The sequence below is a fragment of the Alligator mississippiensis genome, chromosome 9 (genome assembly GCF_030867095.1).
Source record: "Alligator mississippiensis isolate rAllMis1 chromosome 9, rAllMis1, whole genome shotgun sequence".
In the NCBI taxonomy this organism is placed as follows: domain Eukaryota; kingdom Metazoa; phylum Chordata; order Crocodylia; family Alligatoridae; genus Alligator; species Alligator mississippiensis.
Window position 1 is genome coordinate 27,745,668 of NC_081832.1, and position 19,111 is coordinate 27,764,778.

Here is a 19,111-nt window from a genome sequence, read left to right on the forward strand (position 1 = left end):
TCATTTACATCGGAGATGGGTAAAAGGGAAGCACCCTTCATTAGTATCAAGAGTGGAGAACAGAGTTCCAAGGCAAGGACTGCACTGAACTCTGGGACCAGAGAACCAGGGAAGCGTTGCATGATAGGGGAATCTCTGCTTCAGATGTTAATTAACCCACACCTGTACACATCCTGCTCATTTATCAGACCAATTCTAGTGATAAATCCTTTATCGGGTACCCCAAAATACTGTCTCTGCCCAACTGCATTGTGAGCTCCGAGTAACACCTCCCAGAGCCAGGAATAATCAGTTTCTATTGTCCAGCATAAACAAATCCATTGTTCTCCCTTGAACTACAGCAGGCCCCCAATTTACATGATTCTGACTTACGTGCAACTTGTGTTTACACATTTTTTTTTTTTATTAACGCCTGGACTGGAAAATGCCCCTCGAGATGCGTATATACGCGATTTGCATATATATGCGAACGCCTCACAAGCTTTGCAGGCAGAATCAAGCGGAGCTGTGCTGCCATTGTGGTACCAGCATTTCACGATGCATAGGTGAGACACTAGACACACCTCCTAAAGGTGATTCTGCTGAGAAAAGGGGAAAAAAGGCTATGACTACGGTATGTCTGGGGTACGCAACCCCTCACTATTCTATTATTTCCTATGGGGAAAGTCGTCCCAACTTATGTGAATTCAACTTACACGAAATTCCCCAGGAACGCAATACTCATGTAAATCAGGGGTCTACTGTATTGTTGTTTCCCTATAAGAACTCCCACCTTATCTCAAGTCTCTGTCCTGGTGCTTGGATCCAAAAAGCTGCACCAGTTTCACTGGAAATTTACTTTCTCCTTTTCTGCCTAGAATATCTTCACTGATCATGCTAAGGGCTCTGCCTGTCAACAAACACATGGGAACCTTGGAGTGGTGAGACCCTAACTCTCTCTCTCTCTCTCCCTCTTTTGTTTAAGCCCACTTCCTAAAGCTCAGACTTGGTTTAATCCCTCTACCTCTGTGTTTTACCCCAGACACAGCTTTTTAAACCTGACTTTTGCTGATCAAACTTGAGCTAGACTTCCCAAAATACTCAATTGAAATGGTGTAATATTGTAACTGTCTTGTTTTTCCATGTATGGCTATTACTACTAGTATCATAAGTTTCCTATACCTAGCAATAAAATAACTTGTGTGGTTAAAGCTGGATGCCACTCTCTCTCTGTAAACCTCATTTACTCTTCCTTCTCCTCTACTTCCCCACTTCCTCTGCAGCAATGCTTCTTTTTCCCAAGCCAAAGTTCCTTGTAAAGCCCAAAGATCCTGTGGGGTCTGCTCATCACATAAGGGTATCAGCTGAAAGTGCTGATCAGACCCAGCCTGCTCAGATATGCCCTGTTGACCGGTGTGCATGTGTTTTAGTGTTGTCCTGCTGTCCTGAACCGTGGCATATGAGGAGGTCAGCCTGTAAATGCTGATCAGACCCAGCCAGCTCAGATGGGCTCTGTTCCTGTGCTGATTTTGGGGCACATGAGTGTATCACCTGGAAGTGCTGAGTAACCCAGGCTGACTCGGGGGGGGGGGGGGGGGGGTGGTGAACCCAGCCCCACTGAGACTAAACCCTGCAGGGTAGCTCCATTGGGGGTGAGGACTTGCAAAAAGGAGAGATAGAGCTCTGTATAGAAACAAAAGTGACACACAATCAGTACATTGACAGAATTACAGAGACCCCAAAACTGTAACTCTAATAAACAAACACACCCGAAAGTGATGGGCAAATTTGGTAACAAATCAGCATGGGCCAGGTCCAGTGGGAACAACCTGACACAGCCTCCCCGCCCCTTTCCTTCTCCCCCACCCCTGGACATGGGGGCTGGCAGGTACAGGGGAGGGTACGCTGCAGCTGTGGGCTGAAAGGGTGCGCCAGGCTGTTCCTGCCTGGCCTAGCCCATGCTGAGCTCAGCAGCAGTGCTAGGAGCAGGGGTTGGGAGGGCTGCTCCCAGTGCCGCCGCAGCCATACTCTCAGACATGCCCAGAGTGCAGCCCGGCTGGGAAAAGCCCAGTGCTGCCACTGCCCCGGCCCCAGCCCACCCCGCATGCAGATCTGAGGGCACGTGCCCCCCCAGTCTGTGTGCCCCTGCCTCCCACGAGCCTTTTGCTCATGGCTCCATCCCTCACCCTGCCCCAGCTGTGCAAGACTTCCCCCTCCCTCACCACTGTGGGGTGGGGGGGGGGGGTCAGATTGAGGCCCAGTGGTGAGGGGGGGAGTGGGGCTAGGGTTGGGGCCTTGATCTGCCCCCCCCCCCCCCCCCACAGACTTACCTGCTGGGGCGAGGGGGGGGGGGAGGGGAGTAGATCTTCAGTTCCTTTTAGATTTCAAAAGTGATCTCCAACCTAAAAAGATTGGAGACCACTGTTCTAGATATAAACTACTAGGTTCACAGGACCCATTGCTTTGTCAGTTCAGGACTGCTACCTGGGACTACACTTTAAATCAATCCATCATCTTAAATTAGTGCAGCAGCCTGCCTAGTAGTAGCACATGATATCTCTGCTGTCCCTCATTTGCACTTTGAGACAGAGGTTAAAATGGTAACTGGCTTGGGACTTTCCTACTAGAAAGACAATTTCTCTCCTCAAGCTGCAATTCCAACAGCTGCGGCATGCAATCAGCAAAGGTATTCCAATTGGGTCCTTGTCTCTGCAAAAAGAGAAGGGGCTAGTAGATGTTATGCATTCATACTCCTGGAGGGCTTCCAAAATAGTTTGGGATAGCAAGGCACAAGAATTACTAAGGAGGCTGACTTTTGACAGGATTAGAGGCGTAGAAAGAAACCAGTGGCCAGAGTACGCAAAACCTTGGGTAGGCCCTTTTTACTTGTTTACAAACCCAGAGAAAATAAAGGTCAAATGTGTGTCCTTTGGAGAGTGTATACTTCTGTAACTAAGCTTGACACAAAAAGTATTCCAGTCATTTTTCATGGTTTGATATGCTGGCTGTATTGAATTACACCTGATGTTGCAGCCTGGACAGACTTTTATTAAAATATCAAGAGGACTACTAACTTCAAATCTTTATTATAAATTATTGTTTAACAAATATGATTGTCACAAGTAATATTTGCTATTTCTAGCTTCTCTCTCACCACTTTCCTGTAAACTCTCGTTGAAAAGGTTAGGCTATTTATATTGGGAGTACACATATGGTAAAGAACATGCAATTAAACTGCAGAGAAAGACCGCACTCGCACACAATGCTAGTGGCACACTCTCTCAGTTGGACCAACCCAATGAGGGGGAAAAAAGTATCCAAAAGGACTGGTATTAAAATATTGGTGCAAGAAGTTTTATTTGGGAGCAATTTCTGAAGCAATCCTTTCGTAGAATGGCAGCTTTATGAAACTGTATCAATGACAATTTTTTGAGAGAAATATGGAACTAAGTTTTGTAAGAGCCAAATATTTGTCTCACAAAGACAATCAGGATATAAAGTTAAAAGAACTGTTACCACGCATCACTACACAAGAACTCCATGCAAATGAAAGAAATTTGCCTGACTGATTTGCCTGCTGTGGCATCTGGAAAAACTCTGAACTCATCCCCTAAGGTTTATATCCTTACCCTTATATACTCATCCCCTAAGGGTGGCCAAAATTTGGAACGGGCTTCAAAGGGTGCTCTCCCGTACCTTGGGGGTCTTTAAGAGAAGGCTGGATAGGCATCTGGCTAGGGTCATCTGACCCCAGCACTTTTTCCTGCCTAGGCAGAGGGTCGGACTCAATGATCTGTTGAGGTCCCTTCCGACCTTAACATCTATGAAGCTACATCAATAATAGAGATTATTGAATGCCAGAAGGAATCTCTGAGACAGGATTCTTGAATGATAAGAATTGCTGGAGGTGCCATTTGCCAGAGACAACCCATTAAACTGTCCTGGGTGTCCAAAAGTTAAACATAATTGAACTGATATTTTGTAAATGTTCCTCTTGGGTCACATTTCTGAAACTCTACATTGCTCAGCCTCTTGAATTCTAAAAGCCTGTCCTTTACCTCTCCCATTTTACAGTGCATCTCTGTAGCTAAGAGGAGGTCACTGTCAAAATGGAGCAGTGCTGCTTTCCAGACCCATGCAGAATAAATAAATTTCAGAGGGATAATCCTGTTTTAATGAAGGAACAACAGAATATTTCATGTAGTGCAAAGATTTTGATGAAAGCACTGCAGGACCTCACCTACACTGCAGCACAGCCCTTTCTCTTTAAAGTTGGAAAACAGCCTTCCGAAGTATTTTCTATACAGCTGTCCCAAGCTATGTGAGTTAACATAGCATAACATAAGGCTAAGAATGCAAGAATCTCTGCTCTATATAGAATATATTTTGAAACTGAAAAAAACAAACAAAAAGTTCCCACCATGCCACCCCTCCATCAGCATGGCTCTCCCTTTATCAGGAAGATCCACTTCTAGGACTCTCAGGAGTTCCCAAGATGATCTATTTAAACCTGGCATTGCTACTGAGACTGCCAAAAAGGGGACCAATTGCAATACAGTCACCTGTCTGCTAGGAAATGGAATGAAACCGACAATGCATTCACACAGGCCAACAAACAGCTGTCAGATTGTAACAACTTTGTCAGTGCCAACCTGGGCTGCAGTTGAACTAGTGACCTAGAAGTGAAAGGCGGCATATATCATTACTTATCTGCTCAGCCTTCTAGCCTCTGTTAGCTTTAATACCAGCACGGGTTTTTGTATGAAAAATCCTATACGTAAAAGCAATGCATGACTGCAGCCTACATGCAGATAGTCCACACTATGTTCAACTGATGTAAATCCTCAAATATAAAAAGGATCTTTGTAATCACAGCATTCTCACTAGACCCCTCCCGCTGACAAAGAAAAAATGGCCTTTGGAATCCCATGGGGTTTGTTCCAATTTAGATGGATGCCGTTCAGGCTACATGGGGCAGCGGCCTCATTCCAACATCTGATGGACTGCTTGCTGGCTCCCCAACAAGAGTACACAGCTGCGTATACTGATGATATTATTGTCTTCTCCCATGACTGGGAAACTCACTGCCAGCACCTACAGGAGATCCTCAAAGAGCTCTGTCAAGCTAGGTTGACTGTGAATTCCTGGAAGTGTGCCTTGGAAAAGGAGGAGACCCAGTATCTCGTGTTTATGGTTGGACAAAGGAAAATAAAGCCCCTAGCTGATAAGGTGGAGGCCATCAGACAACATCCATTACCACAAACTCTCAAACAACTACGATCTTTCCCAGGTTTCGTCAATTATTACAGAGGTTTCATCAAGGATTTTTCGGAAAAGACTGCACCCCTGATGGAGATGATGAAAGGTCGGAAAAAAATCAGGCTACAGTGGAGTCCCCAGGCCATCCAAGACTTTGAACAAGTAAAGACAGCTCTGTGCCAACACCCAGTGCTGTATACGCCAGACTTTGAAAAGACATTTTTCTTACAAACTGATGCCTCCGGCACGGCATTAAGACCCATCCTTTTCCAAGAGGATGAGGGAGAAGAGAGACCCACAGCATTTGCTAGCAAAAAGCGAACACCAGCTGAGACATGGTACTCTACAATCGAGAGGGAGTGTCTGGCTATCAGGTGGGGGGGTAGAGCTGTTCCAGTATTACTTACTAGGCTGGAAGTTCACACTAATAACAGACCATGAACCCCTGCGCTGGCTGCGAACCGCCAAGTTTGGCAATGCCAGGCTAATGAGATGGGCTGTTGCTTTACAATCCTTTTATTTTTCAGTGAAACATTGGGAAGGGAAGAAAAGCAGGAATGTGTACTTCCTATCATGTCCAGAAACCACAACAGACATGGATGCAAGAGCAACAAGCTCAACAGTTCAGGTCAAAGATAAAGAAGATCCGTTAGATCATAATTTTGGGGGGACAAATGAGGGGGAGGTGTGCAACAGGGGACTTTAGCTGAGCCCCTGTTAATAAGGGTGAAACTGAGGGTGAAACCAGATCACAGGTGCATAAGGGGGCTAAGGCACACACACCAGGAGCAGGTAAAGATTTAATGACCACTGCCAGACACAAAAGGCAGCACTAGACGTTGCCCTCGGGGCACTGGAAGAAGAGAGAAGAAAAGATACTATTGTTGGCAGGATCACCCGAGGATTGGGAGATACCACGGGCGAGAAAAAGAAGACGAGGGCCCTTCCCTGGTGAGATGGGAGAAAGGGAGGTGGGGACTCTTACCTCCAGGATGTGCGATGGCTGGCAGGATCTCGGGGTTGTGGGAGCTGCAACCTCTGCCAGTTCTCCACTGGGACTGATGAGAGGCGTCCTAAATGGTGGTGCATTAGTAGTTCTCTGAGAGAGTAAGCCGGGATCCCCACTGAGACAGCAGGGCCAGCAGCCAGCTGTGCAGAGCCCCTGAAGAAAGGCGTGGCATCAGGGACCATGCCTGAAGAGGTAACTGGCATCACCAGAGTTACAGAAACCCGCCCCCAGTCGGCAGCTAAGCCCCACGGAAACCTAAACTGACTCAAGTGGCGAGTCCCCCGCCCTGGCTAATGACAATTGGCACGGTGATACTTTTATTTCCTTGTTTAAATAAATACTTACACTGGTGAAAGCAGCCCACTGGGTGGTCTGGCATATTTTATCCCTCCCCTCAGGGATTAACATAATTTCATTTTCCATCTTCTTCATCGTAGCAGGCGAGTACTGGGCAGGAAATGGCAGACATACTCTCCCACGAAGGGCAAAGAGGTGCACCTCTGTTCAGGGATGGAAAAGTCATGCTAAGAAATGCAGCTATCTGGAAAGTCATGTTAGTTTATAAATCCAAACCACTGTCAATGCAAATTATATAGACAGGAGGGTGGTTCCATATTTTACCCATCCCATTTACTCTTCCTAATTTCTAGGTTCATCGTATGTTGCAAACTTGCAGTTACTGGTATGCAGGCTATTTTTTTTTAAAAAGGTATATGTATGTTTGTGTCTTCATGTTCTCCTCCATAGATCCACATTCACCTCCAGCCATTTCTGTTCCCAAGGGTATGTCTACACTGAAGCATGTGTCTACAGGTTCTTGTCCAAGCAAGCAAGAGCCAGGTAAGCCCACCTTTGCTCATCCATACTACATTGCCACATACAAGCTCCACTCTGCACACCTGACTCCACACTGCTACTCCATGTACATGTCCAGCACTGACACGTGGAAAGCAGATCCAAGATTTTCTACTCTCACACAGACTTGGTAGGAATTGGTGTACTGCAGAACAACCTGTCATTCTTCCAAGCCCTTAAGGGCAGAAGTGATATTAGTCTGTGGTGACCAGAGGCTCTTTCAACAACCCCCTCACTTCCATCTGTTCATACAGGCAGGCCAATGAAACCATTAGATTGGATGTTTCTGAATTCAGACCAACTGTTTATGCTGTAAGATAGGTAGCCTGAGAGATACCCCATGCTCCTTCAGACCTCTGCATTGTGGAAGGGTGCCAAACTCAAAGGAAGAAGCCCATGGAAGAAGACTCATGGCAGTGGGCAGGCATGACAACTGCTGCGCAATCTGAATTCATGTGCCAGCACCTCTGAAGGAGAACCAGCTCTGAATGATAAATTAGTCTTACAGACATGAGATGACCAGCATGAGGCAACAGAACAGTATGTGCCTGAAATAACAACTGGCTTCAGTGACCCAAATTGAGCTGGAGGCATTGATGGAAAGTGTATCCACAGATTGCTATCCTGAAGGAGCAAGCAAATACGTCAGCAAAAGGATGAGGGGAGGGGAGGAGGGGGATAAAGTCCCTGGTTCTGCTAGACTTACTGAAAAACAGAAGCAGGCTCAGGAGTAACATGGGAAGAACAAGAAAGGTGCATAGCAGCAGGGTACTGGAAAGATCTAGTCCCGATATACTTGGAGAAAGAGAGAAGCAGTTGCCACTTACGACAGGCAGCCTCCTCCCCCCCTGGCTTGTGAAACTCTTCCCTAACTGCAAAAGTCACGGGAAAAGAAAATTCAGTGATGCACTTGACTGGCAGAATGACGGCGGAGTGTACATTCAGCAAGCTGAGGCCAAAGTAGGCTGATCATCCAGGTATCGTTGTGGCTAATACCATGGGTATGAATGTAGGCTGCTGTCCCCTGTATCACCTCTGTAAGGATAAAAGGTGAGGGAAGTAGAACCTGCACACTAATGGCTGCTGAAGTAGTTTACATAACCCAAAAGTGCAATACTGGTACAGGTTCCAAAGCAGCAAAAGATAAAGGGATGAGGGATGCCACATGCCCTACATGCTAGCCAGGCAGGCTGATGGTTAGAAGTAATGACTGAAATATGTTTACAGTTGCTTTGATTACCTATCTATAAAACCAAGTGTAATCAATCTTTCACATATCCCAGGCCAGTGCTGAAGTGAGTTGCTTCTTTCTCTTCATACCTACATCAATTTTACTTTAAAATGTTACTTTCCAAGTGATTTACATTTGCTGATATATTAATAGTACTTTTTTGCATAACTGTGTACCTTCATATTTTTGAGAGTAATCTGAAAGCAGCTAGGATGGCAAATGGAAAAGCAGAAGTTTATTAAAATAAACAAAATCCCCAAATACACAGATGGGAACCAAAAAAACAAGACAAGCTCCTAGTTACCATTTTCAAAGTATACTACAGTGTAAGTGTAGCACAGTGCAGTGCAAAACAGGTAGATCCATATTAAAGAAAAAAACCAAAAGCAAAAACACTTGTAAGCAGCCCCCTTGGCAGTGGCATCTATGGTTTGCAGTGCCCTTGCTGTCCTTTTCCTGGCACAGCATCTTATGTGCAGGGCTGTATAGGTGGCAAAGTACACAGGTACTGTTTGCTTCCCCTCTTCTAGTTCCTGGAATCATCCACTATCTGAGGAATCCCAAATACTTCCAATCTTGCCAATTTACAGGGTGTGACAGCACACTGAGGGGACTAAAGGAACAGGGGCTTTCACAGGTGTTTATGGTTCTGAGCAGGTCTCAGCAACCATGTTGAAAAGCCACTCTATGAACACAGAAGTCCCAACTCTATTAAATTCTTCTGCTCAAGGAATTGCTGCAGCATTCATTGCAGGATCCTGCACCTTCCATGCCCACTTGGTTGCCTTGTATTTCTTGCTCCTAGGCTTCAATCCTGCACCACTATCATCCTTGGCCTTCTTATTCCTTTTGTAGGAGGGACATATTCTTACACAGCCTCCTGGAAATGAGGGCCATCCCTTCAGATCTGGCAGTACCTGCCAAGACAAGAAGAGAAAAAGCATTTTCTTTTTTTTTTTTCTTTTTTTACAACATGGGAAAACAGAACTCCCTCCCTGCCTTGTTTTCTGTATCAAGCAGAGAAAATATTTTACTATTTTTTTACCACTTCTCATTTCTGAGGTCAGCAGCTCAGAAGCTTTAGGTGCAGACTTAGCAAGATAACAGCTAGGAGCAGTTGTTTTAAAAACAGCTGTTACAACTTTGGGAGGTTTGAACTGTAACTGGATCTCCATTACCAACATTAGGTTCTCTCTCTTTTTCAACCTGGGCTACCCAATAAAGACATTAAAGACCCATTAAATTCTAGGCACTGGAATTTCTGAATAGAACAGGGAGAGAGCATTTTAGGCTGGAGTGAATATTTTTATGACCCTGGTGACAGAAAAGCATAAAGAGAGGGGTCCAGTGAGACACCGGAGGATTTGTAAAGTTTGCTCTTCTAACTTAAATGACCAGATAACTTTTCATGCAGCAGCAAATCTAACAGGCATCTCCTTCCAGGAAGGGAGAAAAATCAGCAAGGAATACTGATGAAATGCTGAACTAAGCAGAACTAAGCTCCCCACTAAAGCACAAAAAGCTTCCTAGAAAGAAAGGAGCAAGACAAGGACAGGAACCAAAGTCTGAGGTCTTTACCAGCAAAGACTTGACTGATTTATGCACCTAGAAATTTTTGCTTTTAGCCAAGATCCAGACTGATTATGCCTCAGAAAAAAAAAAAAAAAAAAAAATCACTCTGGGACATCTGGAAGTGTTCAAGACAAGACTGGACAGATACCTTGCTGGGATCATTTGATCTTAGAAGTACTCCTGCCCAGACCAGAGGGATTGGACTCTTATGATCTTTCAAGGTCCTTTCCAGCCCCTAATTTCTATGATTCTATGATCTCCAATAACAAGCCACAAGCTGAAGCTTGTGAAGGCTGAAGCTTGGTAACTGTGGGTGCAACTACACCAGGAGCGAGCAATTATTTTGGGTGGAGGGCTGCTTACTAAGTTTTGGCAAGCTGTAAAGGGCCACATGGGTAGCCCCGCACCTTGACAGGTGCCCCGTCCCCTAGTCGTCATCTTGGGACCAGAAGTCCCACCCCTAACCTCTGACCTTTGCCACCAGAATCCCTCTCCTTGTCCCTGGAAGTACTCCTTTGGGGAAGAGGGTTTGCCATCTTAGGGAAAAAAAAAACTAATTACATACTAAAAAAATCAAACACCCATAATAATATATTAATTTAATTTAAAAAAAGAAATGTGTCCTGATTTGTGCTGTATTATGCACAAGTGATTGCATATGGGGGCTTGTGGAGGGTGTGGATGTGTGTGTAGGGGTATGGGAGCCATGTAATGCACAGTGGCCGGTGGGGGGCATGAAAGCGGTGGGGAAGTGGGGGGCGTGGAAGCAATCGGCGTGTAGGAGCGTGGGGCCTACACCAATGTCCCAGGGCTAGCACCCACAGGACCCTGAGTGGGGCGGTAGGAGCATGGGGTGTCGGCTGGCAGGGGTCTGTGGAGCTGGGCTGGGCTGCATCAGCAGGGAGAAGGGGGAGTTGACCTGACTCCATAGAGCCTCTGCTGGCCGACACCCTGCACTCCTGCCACCATGCCTGGGCCCTGCCAGCACTGGCCCCCGCAGGATACTGGTGCGGGTTCCGTGCTCCCGCCTGGCTGCCATTGGCTCTGCTCACTCCCAGTGCCCCTGCCCCAACCCTGCAGTACAGGCAGGGAGCAGTGTGGAACCACAACCCCACACACTCCACACTCGCCTGTGAGGAACGAGATGGTGCTCAGCACAGGAGAAAAGTTCTCCCCCCTCCCTGTGGCCAGTGTCCCGAGCTGCAGCCACTCGGAGCCCGCGTAGGGCATCCCGTCTCTCCACCATGTCACCGCCGCCCCGCAGCATGACGCATCAGCGGCGGGGAGAGGGGGGGGGGTGATTTTCCCTCGTGCTGAGCACCAGTTCATTCCCTGCTGCCACTGCTAGCCTGGGCCCTCTGTCAGCTCCAGGTCACCCATCAGGGCTGAGTGGCAGCAGCAGCTGGGCAGAAGCTGCTGCTTGGGGCGGAGAAAAGCGACCCCCTGCTCGCCACTGCCAGGCAACGTTTGCTGTGGCTGACCACCCGGAGCTCACGCCATGTCAGGCTGTGGTGCGGCTGCTTCACTGCCACCTCTGTGCTGTCCAGTGGCTGCTCCACCATGGCCACTGCTGCCATGCTGGGCAGCACAGAGGCAGCAGTGAAGCAGCCGCACCATAGCCTAGCGCGGCACGAGCTCCAGGCAGGCAGCCGCAGCAAACACTGCCTGGTGGCATGGAGGGACAGGGTGCTTTCCTCCACGCTGAGCAGCAGTTTGTGCCCATCTGCTGCTGCCATAGTTCAGCCTCAACGGGTGACCTGGAGCTGGTGTGGGGCACATGCTACCAGCAGCGGTGGCAATGGTGCTCACTGTGGGAGAAGAGCAGCCACTTCCCCTGCCTGTGGCCGGTGCCCTGTGCTGTAGCCACTTGGATCCCGCGCGGGGCTGCCTGTGCCTGCTCTCTGTTGGTACTGCTGGGGCGGGGGTGATGCAGTGGAGAGGCAAGACAGCCCCATGCGGGCTGCAAGCAGCTGCAGCAGGGAGCACTGGTAGGGGTGGGGGCTTTTCCCCTGCGCTGAGCACTATCCCTGGCGCCGTGCTCAGTCCAGATGGGCAAGCGCGGGGCGTATGGGGTCAGGACTGCGAGCTCATCCCCACATGTACCGTGGCGCTGGGGTGGGGGCACTGGGAGTGAGCGGGCACGCAGAAGCCAGCCGCAGCTGGGTGGGAATCTGGGGCCCATGTCAGTGACCTGGGGCCAGCACCAGCAGGGCTCAGAGCAGGGTGGCATGAGTGTGGGGTCCAGGCTGATAGGGACACTATGGAGCTGGGTCAGCTCCCCCCTCTCCCTGCTGGTGCAACCTGGCTCAACTCCACAGACCCCTGCCAGCATACACCCTGCGCTCCTACCACCCCACTCTGGACCCTGTTGGCGTTGGCCCCAGGACATTGGTGCAGGCCCCATGCTCCCACTCCCGCCCCCCCCCCCAGCTTCTGGCTACATAGTCGGACCATGGGGCTCAGCAGAGCTGGCCTGACCCAAGGACTGGGGCAATCTCCACAGTCCTTCCCTGCCTCCCTCCCTGCCTTCTTACCTGGATTTCCCATACCAGTGCAGCCACGAACAGCCCCACGCCCCACGGTCCCAGGCCAGGCAGGCCCCGCTGTTGCAGGAGCCTGCCGGAGCTTCCCTTGGGTCCTACTGCCCCCAGCTCCTGTCATCTTTGACAGGAGCCAGAGGCAGATAAATATTAATTTTCTAAATTCTTTAAGGGCTGCTGCAGGCTGGATAGAATGGCTTGGTGGGTCATATTTAGCCTGCAGGCCATACTTTGCCTATCCCAAATCTACATGTTATTAGCACACAGCAATAAACTCTGGCACAATATGCACCAGAGTTTATTGCGCCCAGGCATGCCATTTGAACATGAAGCTGGGAACACAACACACAGAGCCAGGTTGGGGCAGTCCCTGCTGGCAGGGAGTCCGGGGAGTGAACCTGCCAGCCATGGGCTGCTTTGACCTGGCTCAACATGCTGTGGAAGAGCTGGCTGGGCCATGAGGGTGTTCAGTGCAGGGCTAGCTAGCAGGCATCCCCTGCACTGGAGCACCCTCATGACCCAGCCAGCCACATCAGCATCTACACATACACTGCTGTGGAGCAAAAAACTCCACAGCTAGAAAGTACTTGTATTTACAAGTAGTACCCTGCCGTGGAGTTTATTAATTTCCTGCAGACTAATACAGCCAGACAAGTAGACACAAGATGTTTACCGTGGAGCTAATTAGTCTACTCTGCAGTAAATATCTCATGGAAATGCCCCCTGTAAATGTAAGAATTATATCAGGTTAAGCAGACTAGCAAAGCTGACAATGATGAAATCCACTGTCAAATCTTTTTGCCAAAAGACGCAAATGAATAGCAGCATGAGTGCAACAAATTCACCAAAAAGTCTATTTGTGCAAATAAATAATTATTTGAATAGCCATTGACCCTACATTGGATTTAAAATGGCAAAGGCAGCACTATGTAACTGTCAGTGCTTGGATGATTAAGCTTTTTCCCCTTGCTAACTAGCCATGTTTGGATGCAAAGGGTTGAAGATCACCTGGCCATGGAAGGCAGAGTAGAGAAAAGAAGGAAAACAAACTGTGGTGGAAATTCATTCCACCTTCCCTTCTCATCTGAACAGAAGAAAAGTGGAACATGCTCTAAAGTAGTACCTGCTCAGAAGAATGCAATGTCCTCCATTACAGGGGTTGTACTGGCCATAAATCAGGAAATCCCTCCCTCTTTAGCACCATTATTTCCAATGCAGTAATAACAAAGAAGGCTGTACTTACCAGGCTAAGGGGCTGTTCCCTCTCAATGAATTCCTCTCTCTAAGGCCATCCATGGCTTCATTCTCAAAAAGGTTCCTTCAGCAACTCTTTCAGGATGTCACCTGGAATGGCTGGCTTGGCTGATTGCTCTCAATTAACAAGGGATTGTTTTACAAGACGTTGCTGAGGAGACTGTTCCTTCAGGCTGCTCACTCTCACGCGCTCTCTCTCTCTCAGGTCTCCTGGTAGAAAAATGGGTTCCTAGGAGGCACTGAGCTCTGTGCTCAGGCCTCTGACAGACAGTTGCTAAGCTCCATCAGAGAAGCAGAGGCACAAAGCAGGTGCACTGCCCAAATTCAGTAGCTTCTCTGCGATCGCAGTATATCGGTGCCTATTCCTGGAACACTGGTTAAAGTCACAGCTGTGGAACTATTTCCTCCTTGCATGTTTCTCTGGCCAGCTAGCTGCACAGGGATGGTCATCCTCCAGTTGGCAGAGTAGGGATTAGCTGTGCAGTCAATCTGGACTGGTTCATGTGGTAAATGATAGGTTAAATGCCAAGTATTGTTACTTAAAGTGCCATACAACTTTTAAGGAATGAATAAGAGGCTGAGAGGTTAAGCAACACTGTAGTACACAGAAAGGCCAGAAGACAAGGGCAGGAGACTGTGGGAATGCAAGTGCAGGAGTCTCTATGCCTATACCCAATTACCCGAATCGCAATACATCCACACCCCCTAACAGGATGGATCACAGCTCAATATAGGTATGTATGCACACCCTCAAACTCGCAAACTTGGGGTGAATCTACCCCCAGACATGAGCTCTAAGTGTGGGTATACAAATATGCACACATGCCCAAACATGCAGAAAGCTTTGCAGTGGAGATGCCAGGTCCAAACAAGAGGCAGGTGCTTATATTGAGACTTGTGACCCGAAGCTGGGCTTGCAAGTACCCAGTTATTAATAATTCCTAGCCAGCACAGCTGTGAATAAGAGCATGTATGTGCAGTTTCCTGAAAACAATACAGTTTTCTAGCACAGTATGAAATGTAAACTTAAGCAACCAGATTTGAAAAGTTGGGGTGATCAGTGTCTGAAACCAACAAGAACTCACTGGTTAAGGACTCTAAATACAAAGCATGGAGAAGGACAGCAAGAGAAATATAAAACGCTGGGAAGACTTGCCAGCTAGAACTTGTTGCTTTAAAATCAGTTTCTTGTTAACGTGGACTGTGTTCTAAAGAGCAGCTTTAAGTCCAAAAAGGGAAATGGAGGCATGGCTTTCATCCAACTTGGATGAAGATGCACAGTAGATGGATCTACTGTTTGAAGCAAATTCTGACATTTGTTTCTATTTTGCCTGCCACTGAATATTGTGTCCCTCTCCCTTTCCTGCTTAAAGTGTCATGTAGTACTGTGTTCTGTGAAATAAGTATTGTAGTTCACCCCAGAGATGGCTGCATTTAAAACCAAGGAAGATGCACAGAACAGGCAAAATTCCTTGATAAATTAGTCTTTTCCAAAATCTCATCAAATAAAAATATGCTGGCTAAACAATGATCAGTTTGCTTCAATACCTACCCAATTTTGTCTGTACAAAAGGGGTTACCTGCTGTCTGAACCTGCCATTATCTCAATGCTAAAACTGGCAAATTCAGGGTGGCACATGCTGAATGTGTTACTCTGCATGTCAGAAGACCATGTGGCAGCCCCAGGCACAAACCTGGTACAAAGAAGTTCAGATTGATTTTATTGGCAAATTGAAATTTCTCCAATTCCTCCCTAAAATCTGGTTAACATTAATTCATGACAGTATCGTATGAAACATCCAGTGGAAACATGCCCAAAAATGAGCTTTTGTTGACTCTGTAGCAGGAATAAGCTACTACAAAATTATTATCAACAAAAACTTTAACAACAAAATCATATTATTGTATTTGGCCTTGGGTCAGAAACAGGACTTAATGGATTTTATCACATCTCAGGAAGTTGCTGGAGGAGTAGATGAAAGTTACAGAAGTATTGCTAAGAGCACTGCAACCACTTCAATTTCTAAACACTCAGCACTTAGAAATATCTGAACGAACAAACTCCTAAGCACTGGGTAGTGCAAATTCCCCCTTGAATTCTCCCTTTAGTTAGAATGTACAGTACATTTTAGCAGCTGAAAATTAAAAGGGTCACAATATTGAGCTTTAAGAGTTCAAATTTACAATGAAAGCAGAAGCCAACATAAAAAAGGTGCTGCTGGGCACTGCAGTAACAATATTGTTTCCACTTAGCTGAAAGCAGCTCCTGAACATGAAGTTAGTTATTTAACTGTCAGTGATAAATGAAAAACAACATTACAGCCATGATTTAGTCCTTATATGGTCTCTTTCAAACTATACTCTGAGCCCAGAGGCACGCTAGGAATACAATACTTTAATCTCAGTTTGCAATATCCTGTTTAATATATACACCTCCCATGCAAATAACGTTGAAGGTGAAGAGAATAGCTTAAATAAGCTACATTGCTTATAACTAAAGCTAAAGTGAGAGCCCCAAGACACCCTGAGCTTATTTTTCAGAAAAAACAACGCAAGAATCAAACATTACTAGGTCCACCAGATGCAACAGAAAAAAGCCTGGGATAACAAATCTAATTTGAGAAATGATTGTTAGTGCTAGTGATCTCTCAGGGTACTGGAATCACAGTGCTACTGGCAAGAACAAACCCAGGTTCTGCAGGGCTACAGGAAGCCAGCCAGATAAAAGCACATTCCAATTTGGCCTTCCTCTACCATACAGGAAGAGAAATCTAACCACCAGAGGGGAGACTCCCCACTTGGCCAACCCAGCACAGACACATTCTCTCTCCAGACAGCTCCCCCTCCTCCACCTTCATCTTAAATTTACAATATTCATTTTAAATTTCCAAATAACTGTCAAACTGAAAAACCTGCTCTTATGACTTGATAGGCCAACTGTTTCCAAAACCTTTTGGTAGGGGAAGATGGAGAAAAATCCTGTCACCGTTCAGACAGAATCCCTCAAAGAGACAGTGAGAGGTGCTCAGCTGAACCCCAAGTTTCCCTCTCTTCCTCCTCCCCTGCCATGCTGGAGGGCCATGCTGTGAGCTGACTGTTATGGAAAACAAGCTGCACTCTTCTCCTGTGCCTCACCTGGAGTTCTCTTGTAAACAGGACTTATGGGATGAATACACAGTACAATTTTACATAAATCATCTGCCAAGCTAATCTACTTCTCGACTCGTGGCCAAACTCTCACACAATAAATTATTTAGCAGCCACCAAACTATTGCTGGAGCGAAACTAATTAGGACTTTAATGTGATCCCCAATTTCCTAGTTCTGAGAGTAACATCAGAGGGGAGAAGGCTAAGCAAATCCCACAGCTTTATAAATCTTTGCTGATCATTCCAGATAAACTCGTCACCCCCAGCTCCAAGACCTGACAGCACGACTGCATACTGGAATGGGGGGCTTTGGGACACTGCAAGTCTGACTCCTAGCATGTGTTTTTCATGCTTTGGAAATGCAGCAATTTAAAAACTATTTACCGAGCTTGGTCTTTAATTAGAAAAACATGATGATGGATAAGAGACAGGGATTGCTTCTAAAACAGAAATGTCTTTTGTCTCAGTGATGCCCTCAGATAAACCTAGTGCACTACTCAAGTATAAACAGAGACTAATGTATTTTTCCCTGCCCCCAAATAACTGATGAATAGTAAAGTCCCAATTACCCAAAGGTTTCATCATTCCCCCTACCCTTCCCCCTGCAATCTTTGGTTGAGAGGGAAAGGGATATATCTTTGAGAGCCTTTTGGCTTCACTGTGTTGTAGCATTCTAACCCAGCTAAGGCACAGCAAGCCCTGCCTCATTCATGTGTTCATAAGAATAAGCAGAGAGCTTCACTTTCTGAAGCTTCCTGTATCTGCAGCTGGATGTAGATAACAAGGAGTCTTGCATAAGCTTACAGGGTTTTCCAATTTGCAATATAACAGAGCCAATTAACAATCTGGTTCCAAGAAATACAACAATGCCTTTTTCATTCTTCCACAATGCCTGTGTAACATGTGTTAGCTCTAAGGAGGCATGGCATCCAGGAAAGAAGAGACCAGAGTTTTTAATCATTTCCATTTTATGGTAGTGCACAATCAAGAAGCTGAAATCTACAGGGAATTTTAGTAAAAATGTCAAGAAGCCTAGGCTCCCCAAAACCTGAAAGAAGTTTCTTATTCTACTTGATCCGATGCTTATAATTTAATGCAGGATAATAAGATATCAAACATCCTAAGTGAGAAGCTTATAACAGAAATTGCCTTCATGGCTGTTGGAAAAAGTTCCATATAAAGTTACCACCTCAACATGGGCTCCAAGGCAATATTTTGTATCTGACAACACTGTGAATGAGCCAGGTGGAGAGCGAGCCCCTGGACTTGATCTTGAGAGGTCAGGGCTGCAATCCAGGCAGCTCAAAATGAGGGCCAAATCTGGGACTCGGAGAATCTAGGGATTAGTCCTTCCCTTGATTACTGATCAAAAAGTCTCATAGATAAGGCAGCAGCGGGTGGGATGGGGAAAAACAAGGCTACACAGGTGCTTTGCTACAGGCAGCATGTTAAGTGTGCCTGCCATCCTGCTTCATGTTAAGTACCCTAAAAGAACAGAGCTGCTGTGTTTGAGGAATAGCAGGGATGAAACCCCACTTAAAAGCTGTATCCAGACATCAGATTAATGGCTACATTAAAAGTGGCGAGATAAGTAAATACAAGAGCCTAAGGGGGTGCAAAAAGCACCAGATGAGTGTACACGGGTTTGCTGCTACAGAAACATGGCCTGTTAAAAGGAAAAAGAGATATATTAAATCAGGGGCGTCCAACCTTTTTGAATGTGGGGCCGGATCACGGACTTTTTATCACCCAGTGGGCGGGTGAGCCATATTCAAAAACCTCACAGGAAGTGGTATAACATCAGGATGTGATGTCACGTGACCTTTGACACGAACGAAGTTGCAGGAAGTGACAATGAAATGGGTCTGGAAATGTGGTTTAAAATCCATATTTTGCCTACCCCTGATCTAGGCATAGCTATGCCTATGTTCTCATGCTTCCGGGCTTTGCTGGTTGCCCCCACCACCACCCTTCCCCTTTCTGCTATATGTGCCAGGGTGTTTTTAAGTCTTCCTCAGAGGTACTGGGTGTTGGCTACAGCCGAGGCTAGGGACTTTGACTGGGGTGTGCCAATGCTCCTTCTGGGACCAAATCCAGAGGTTTATGGCAAGAGGGTTATGTCCTGAGGTAGGCAACCCCTTCCATGGGTGCCAGAGCATAGCACACAAAGGCATTTTGCTTGGCACGTGCGCCTCAGGGCAGTCTTCAGGGGAAGGGCCAGGGCTGTGCTGCCACAACAAGGATAGAGCCCCTTGTGGCTCCCC

General features: G+C 46.8%; 1 protein-coding gene across 4 annotated transcripts in view; it reads right to left on the bottom strand.

Moving 5' to 3' along the window:
* CBFA2T2 (CBFA2/RUNX1 partner transcriptional co-repressor 2) overlaps nucleotides 1–19,111 on the bottom strand; it is a 117,591-nt gene that overhangs the window by 85,476 nt on the left and 13,004 nt on the right. The window contains exon 1 of one of the 4 annotated variants that reach the window (XM_019482335.2): nucleotides 6,593–6,747. The exons of 2 other annotated variants lie outside the window; for them this stretch is intronic. In XM_019482335.2, the coding sequence (XP_019337880.2) occupies nucleotides 6,593–6,626 (34 nt within the window). In that variant the 5' untranslated portion in view covers nucleotides 6,627–6,747. Of the gene's footprint in view, nucleotides 1–6,592; nucleotides 6,748–19,111 lie in introns of those variants that run through there. One more of the 4 variants, XM_059733254.1, reaches the window with a different exon arrangement.